Source organism: Tupaia chinensis, unplaced genomic scaffold (assembly GCF_000334495.1).
Source record: "Tupaia chinensis unplaced genomic scaffold, TupChi_1.0 Scaffold000042_2, whole genome shotgun sequence".
Taxonomy (NCBI): domain Eukaryota; kingdom Metazoa; phylum Chordata; class Mammalia; order Scandentia; family Tupaiidae; genus Tupaia; species Tupaia belangeri.
In genome coordinates, this window is record NW_006159498.1 from 343275 (window position 1) to 350883 (window position 7609).

General features: G+C 53.9%; 1 protein-coding gene across 1 annotated transcript in view; it reads right to left on the bottom strand.

Annotated features, from left to right (window-relative positions):
* The window catches only part of CUNH16orf96 (chromosome unknown C16orf96 homolog), a 69486-nt gene that overhangs the window by 27211 nt on the left and 34666 nt on the right, over window positions 1-7609 (bottom strand). The window contains exons 9-11 of the mRNA XM_027773218.1: window positions 7486-7560; window positions 6681-6845; window positions 247-365 (exon numbers count right to left, since the gene is read on the bottom strand). Coding sequence (XP_027629019.1) covers window positions 247-365; window positions 6681-6845; window positions 7486-7560 — 359 coding nt within the window. The remainder of the gene's footprint in view (window positions 1-246; window positions 366-6680; window positions 6846-7485; window positions 7561-7609) is intronic.

The window sequence follows — 7609 nt, forward strand, 5'->3', positions numbered from 1 at the left end:
CCCTGCCCCAGCCTCAGCCCCTGCCCCAGCCCAGCCCTATCCCCAGCCCCTGCCCCAACCCCAACCCAGCCACACCGCAGCACCACCCCGGTGCGGGGACGTCCCGGTCCACCCCTCCTGGGCTCCGCTTCTTCCTCCTCTCTGACGGTAGGCTGGAATCCCTTCCCCCAGAGTACTGGCGGATTCAAGTCCTCCACGGTTCAGACAGCTGCACCTCTAACCAGGAGGGCTCCCGTCCGCACTCACTTCCTGAAGCCAGCAGCGCTGTCAGGATCGAACCGGAGACCCTCAACTAGCAGCCTCCTCACCACGTTCCAGACTTCCTCCACGTCCATCTTCAGAGACTCCAGATCACCGTGTACTAGCTGCCAATAGCCCAGGGGGGTGGGAGGAAAAGAGCTCTAGTCAATTAATCCGCACCCCGCCTCCTTCCAGAAAAGGATTTGCAGCCACCTGCAAAGTTCATAGAGTAGGTAAAAAAAGGAAGCATAAATTGTGAGGTGGAAAAGGAAAACAGTACGGCCTGTGTTAAGGTTCATATCCCCAAGAGATGCTGTTGGTAGAGGGGGGCACTGCAAAGTGAGCTTCCCAGCAGCAAAGGCAAAAAGCACCACCAGTTACTGCCTCCAGAAGACCACGCCAAACCCCTGCTGTGCTGCAGGCCCAGGTAGTCCCCAGAACATTTCTCCGGGGGCTCCTGTTCAACACGTCTTTGTGGGGGGAGGGCCTGTCTGTGAAATGGACTCTCCTGCAGCTCCCACGGTATGCACGGAGTTGTGCAACCACCACAAATAATTGTGGAATGTTTGCATCATAAAGCCCACCTGCCATTCCTCCCTAACCCCTGCCTGGCAACTACAAACCCAATCCTGCCTCTACCCACTTGCCTGTCCTGGATAATCAACGCAAATGGAGTCACGTGACTGTTCTTGGTGACTGGCCCGTGCAGTGTAACACTTCAAAGGCTCATCCATGTGGTAGTGGGTACCCGTGTTTCATTCACACAGCACAGAAAACTATGACTGAATAATCAGCTGTCCTAGGGGCACACCACATCTACCAAAATCACGTATTGTTAATATTATCAGTAATTCATCTGCTGACGGGCGCTCGGCCGGTCCTCCCCTTCCGACCACTGTCAACAGCCGCTATGAGCCTTTGCGTACAGGCTTCCGTGTGCCCTTGCGCCAGCTCCAGCCCGTTCGCGGGTATGAGGAATGAGATTCTGATACGCTACAGTGTGGACGAGCTTCAAAAATGTGATGCTGAGAGAAGGAAGCCAGGGCCCGGAAGCTCACATGTGGGGTGATTCTATTTATGTGAAACATCCAGAATAAGCAAATCTACAGAGACAGACAGTAGGTTAGCAGGGCCAGCCCATGGCATGGTGGTTAAGGGGGCTGGACCGCACACGGCCAACCGCAGTTCAAATCTCAGACCCGGTGGTTTGAGAAATATGCTGGGCATGTGTGTGTATGTGCCCAAAACCCCAGAAAGAGAAATGGAGAAGGGACTGCAGTATGACCATTCCTTACAGGGGGCAGTTTCTTGCTTGCTCGATCGCTCACTCTCTCTCTGTTGAGTGCACATACTCTCTGACAAAAATACTTCTAAAGCAGAAAGTAGAGGGGCCGGCAGGTGGCATGGTGGGTAAGAATGCTGGACTCCCACATGGCTGACCACAGTTCGAGTCCCGGACCTTGCGGCTTGCTTCCTCTCTCTCTCTCTGTTCTTCTCTGGTCAAATTAAAATAAATAAATAAATAAATAGATAAATAAATAAAAGTTAAATAAAATAATTCTTTTTTTTTTTGAGAGGTTTTCGCTATAGGGCACGTGCGCTCGCCAGACAGAGAGAGACATAGAGACAAAAAGCGAGAAATCACCCCCCAGGGGGGATGGTCACGCCGCAATCCCTTCTCCTCCATTCTCCTCTCGGGATCTTGGGCACGCACGCACATGCGCCCAGGGTGAGTTTTAAGCCACCAGGTCCGGGATGCGAACTGCGGTCACTACGTGGAAATCCAGCGACAGAGCCATTACGCTAACTGCTGGTTCCCAAATAAAATAATTCTTAGAAAAGAAAGAAAGAAAGAAAAGAAAGTGGATGAGTGGCTGCCAGAGGCTGGGAACCAGGAGTGGGGGCGACAGGACGGTGGTACCCGGTGTCGGCTGGGGCGATGGAAGTACCTCGGGACTAGCAGGCGTGGGCTTGCACGCTGCAGATGTGCTGCTGACTCATGCACTTTGAAATGGCTAGGGTGGCTTGGGCTGCTGACTTTCGGCTGGGATTTGAATATGCTTTTAAAAATTCTGTACTTGGACCAGCAGGTGGCGTGGTGGTTAAGGTGCTGGACTCCCACATGGCTGACCACGGTTTGAGTCCCAGACCTGGCAGCTTGCTTGCTTCCTTTCTCTCTCTCGCTCTCTCTGTGTCTCTCTCTGGTCAAATTAAAATGAATGAATGAATAAAAGTAAATAAATAATTTATAAAAAGAAAAAAAAAAGCTGTACTTAACTCATTATTCATCTGGGGTTTTATTGTTTGTTTGTAACCCTAACCCTATAACAATAGGCCTGTGTGCTCACCAGAGCAAGCCGGGGGAAGCAGGGGGCAGAAGGGAGAAATCAGCCCCCAACGGAAGACAGCCATGCCGCCATCCCGTGTCCTCCACTCTCCTCTCAGAACTTTGGGCCCGCAGATGCACATGCGCATGGTGTGATTTTCAAACCACCAGGTCTGGGACTCACACTTCAGAGTTGGTTATGGGGATCTGGCTGCCGTAGTCTCCATGACACCTAATCTTTACTAATCGTGTGGGTGTCACTGCATAGAGAGATGAAGTCAAGCCAGAAGAAAACCCAAGGAACATGAAAAAATGCCACAAAAGACGCTTGTAGCCGGCAGACAGCCGCCTAGCCATGTCAGGTCTAGGGTGTCAGGACCCGAGGGTGAGCCCCAACGCACGCTGCAGGACATTGTCTCTTCCAAGTGCCCTCCCCCACCCTCTGTCCCCGCCAGGGCCACCTCAGCTTCCTTCCTTCTCTCATCCCAGCCTGTAATGAGACACGCTGGGACGGAGAGAGCACCAACCCAGTCCCTGGGCTCCAGGGACCACAGAAGGTAGAACCTATGGGAGAGGAAGCGAGGGCGCAATGCTCACACGCCAAAGACTGCAGGGCCGGGGCCACACGGACACAGGTGGGGCAACTGCACCCACGTGGAAGGGCCCTGGGTGGGCATCCTGGGGCCTCCCGGGGCAGTGTGTGGCTGTGACTGGGTGGGTCAGGGCATGAGGACCCTGTTGGGAATGCCTGCCTCTCTCTCTAGTGGAGGATATAAATAAATAAACTTTAAGAAAAAATTATTTAATAGCTAATTTTATGTTGTATGAATTTTATCACAATTAAAAATATAGAAAGAAATTAGTATAGAATCATTTAAAATACTGTGAGCAATAAAAAGACATTTTATTAGGAAACAGTTCAAACACATAGAGTAAAAAGATTATACTAGTTAAGCCCCATGTATCCAATACCAAGATTTTATAAATATGAAATGTTCTATTTCCCTTTTTAAAAAAAATTCATTTCTTTTAATACAGAGAGACAGAGACAGGGTCCTCATGCCACAATCCACCCCCAGTTTCAGCCACTGTGGATCATGGGGCTGTGTGGCATGCTCAAGGAGGCCCGGGGATGTGAACCCAGGACCTTCTTCACGTGGGTCCGACTCCATAGCTGCTGTACTACCACCTGGCCTGCCTTGTTTCTTTGCCGGAGTTTAGTTTTTCTTTCTATGTTACAGAAATCCTGCCATTTCACTCATAGATGTGGGACAGCTGTCTCTCAGAGCCGAGCACACTCCCTCACATGACCGCAGCCCCACCACGGCACAGCCACAGAGAGCGCTCAGTCCTGCCTGGCTTCACCCCAGCCCACTTTCAGAGCCGGTGCAACAGAGCCAGGAAGCAGGAGAGTTTCCTGTGCTGTGTTTGTTTGCTTTGCCTCTGGAGACTTTCCATCTGGAGCAATCTCTGCTCGGTTCCCCGGCCAGATGTTCTGCAGACTGCTAACGCAGCTGCAAGCTGGTAGTGGCCAATGCCACCTCTGTCACAGCGTGCCTCCATGAAGACAGAGGCCCGTTCTGTTCCCTCGTTGCTGGCCCTCGGTGACTGGCCATCCTAGCCCGCTACTGCCCTGCTAACAGAAACCCCTGAGCCTGGCTGGCTCATGCAGAGACAGAAGGGTACTCGGCTCCCTGGCGGTGGACAGGTCAGCTTGCAGCACCACCTGCCGGCAGGAGCCAAAAGGACAAGCAAGCGGGGGCCGCCATCTTCCCTTCACGACAGCCCACTCCGGGCCTGGGCACGGATGGACCCCTTCTGAGAGACTGGGACTCAGGCACTCACAGACAGCACTGGCCCGTTCATGAGCTGATGCTTCCAGGCTCCAGTCACTGTGACCCAGTCCCCGCCCACCAGGCCTCTGCACCTCCCAACACCATACACTGGGACCACATTCTAAAACGTGAACTTCGGGGGACAGACTACCCCCCAAGTCCTGATGCTAGTGCCAGTGTTACCCTGCACATAGTTAAGAAATGGGGGAACCAGCATAATGGCTATGTCGCTGGACTCCCATGTAGTCAACCACAGTTTGAGTCTTGGACCCAGTGGCTTAAACTCACGCCAGGCACATGCGTGTGTGCGTTCCCAAGATCCCGAGAGGAGGATGGAGGAGAAGGGATTGCAGTGTGGCCATCCCCCCTGGGGGGTGATTTCTCACTTTCTATCTCTGTCTGTCTCTGTCTTTCTAGTGAGCGGGCGCACCCTATAGCAAAAACCTCTCCAAAAAAAGAAAAAACGAAATGGGAAAATCCCCATTTTACAGATGAGAAAGCTGAGCTTCAGGAAGGTGATGCCTCTTCTCAGGGCATGCTCCTAGTGGAGCTGCACTAAACCCAGAGCTGCCCGATGCTAGCCCACGCGCTCCTGGCCGTCACGGCCACCCTGCCTGCCTGGGCCACTATGGGTCTGACCATTCCTGTCTCCCTGCTGGACTGTACACATTGAGTGACTGCTTGACATCCTCGTGGGGCCTGCACGTCGCGGGCTATCAGGAAATGGTGTGGCGGGCTCATGCAGACACAGAAGGGTACCCGGCTCCCTGCCGGTGGACAGGTCAGCTTGCAGCACCACCTGCCGGCAGGAGCCAAAAGGACAAGCAAGCGGGGGCCGCCATCTTCCCTTCACGACAGCCCACTCCGGGCCTGGGCACGGATGGACCCCTTCTGAGAGACTGGGACTCAGGCACTCACAGACAGCACTGGCCCGTTCATGAGCTGATGCTTCCAGGCTCCAGTCACTGTGACCCAGTCCCCGCCCACCAGGCCTCTGCACCTCCCAACACCATACACTGGGACCACATTCTAAAACGTGAACTTCGGGGGACAGACTACCCCCCAAGTCCTGATGCTAGTGCCAGTGTTACCCTGCACATAGTTAAGAAATGGGGGAACCAGCATAATGGCTATGTCGCTGGACTCCCATGTAGTCAACCACAGTTTGAGTCTTGGACCCAGTGGCTTAAACTCACGCCAGGCACATGCGTGTGTGCGTTCCCAAGATCCCGAGAGGAGGATGGAGGAGAAGGGATTGCAGTGTGGCCATCCCCCCTGGGGGGTGATTTCTCACTTTCTATCTCTGTCTGTCTCTGTCTTTCTAGTGAGCGGGCGCACCCTATAGCAAAAACCTCTCCAAAAAAAGAAAAAACGAAATGGGAAAATCCCCATTTTACAGATGAGAAAGCTGAGCTTCAGGAAGGTGATGCCTCTTCTCAGGGCATGCTCCTAGTGGAGCTGCACTAAACCCAGAGCTGCCCGATGCTAGCCCACGCGCTCCTGGCCGTCACGGCCACCCTGCCTGCCTGGGCCACTATGGGTCTGACCATTCCTGTCTCCCTGCTGGACTGTACACATTGAGTGACTGCTTGACATCCTCGTGGGGCCTGCACGTCGCGGGCTATCAGGAAATGGTGAAGGAACAAATGAATGGCAGCATGCTCCCTCAGCAGACCCCCACCCCAAGCCCATAGGGTCCCTCTGCCTGCCCAGCCAGGACAGCTGTGGGAGTCAGGCCCCCGCTAGTCCTGTGTTCACACCACGGAGCGGTCCTCTCCACGCTGATCAGAGAGCCTTGCATAACCAACAGGAAGTGACCGAGTGGTGGGGGTAACTCTCGTGGCTCTTCCATAACAGACATCCCCACTTCCTTCTTGGCCCTCGAGGATCACTCGTTTTGGGCCCCACACAGGAATTAGACCCAGGGAAGGGAAGCACCACCCGTCACTCACGCTCGGTGTCCCCACATATCTAAGGCAAGTCCACCTCTTCTGAACGTAACGGACCTCAGAGGTCCATGTGATGAGAAACGTGGCATCTCACCAAGCGCCACGGGACGGCGCCAGCTCTGACGTGGCTCCTCCAGCCCCAGTCAAGCCTTCAGATGATTTAGCCCACACCCCACCTTGACTGCGATCTCATGGGAGACCCTGAGCCACGTGGTCAAGCTGCTCTCAAATTACTGCTCTTCAGAAATGGTGAGCATTTGTTGCAAGAAGCTGCTGAGTTCTGGGGTCGTTTGTTACGCAGCGAGTAGTAACTAACCCAGGGGCACTCACCCTGGTCTTCAGGTCCTTGCTGAGCTGCTCCACAGCCTTCTTCCAGTCATCCTCATGGGCCATGACCCTGACGAGCATGCTCCGAATCATCTCATTCAGCTCTGTCGCCACCGTCTCCAAGTCAGCCCGGCTGGCCTTGCCTGCCAGGGTGCTCCTGTCAGCTTTCTAGAAAGAGAGGGAGCAAGGGAGTTCAAGGGGCAGGGCTGCTGCCATGGGGCAGGGGGAGCTGGGGGGACTCAGGCCCCTTTGGCCAATTCTTTTGCCTTTTTGTCTTGGCTTGAATTCAACCTTGGGCCTACATTGGCTCACACACAGCCTGGAGATCTACGGCAAGGTTCCTCTCTAATGGGGAAGTCGACACATGAGTTTTTGTGTCTGTTTTTAAGTTTTTTGCCATTGTGTGTGTGTGTGCTCGCCAGAGAGAAACAGATAGTGAGAGGAAAGTGAGAAATCAGCCCCCAGGGGGCATGGCTGTGCCATGATCCCTTCTCCATTCACACACTGGGCATGAGTTTCAAGCTGCCAGGGCTGGGACTCAAACAACAGAGTCAGCCATGTAGGAGTCCAGCGCCTTAAATACCATACTACCTGCTGGCCCCAACACAAGTGTTAAAGCTCACATGGCAATGTCACGGATCCTGAGTCACCGAAAATAGGAGCTGATGGGATTACTTCTGAGGAATGTCCCTGACCTCCACGAAGAAAGGCAGGAGGAGATTCTGGCAGGCTCTGCCTGACTCTGCCTGGCTGGGAGAGCCGGGGCTCGGGATGGGCAGCGAAGAAGACGGGGACTCGGCTCACTCACCTCCCTCAGCTCCTGCTCCAGTGTGCTTCTATTCACCTTGTTCATCTCCAGCCTGTGGATTTGAGCCTGGAGAGTCTGAGGACAGAGCAAGACCTGTCAGCCATCCTCAGAACCCCGAGGACTA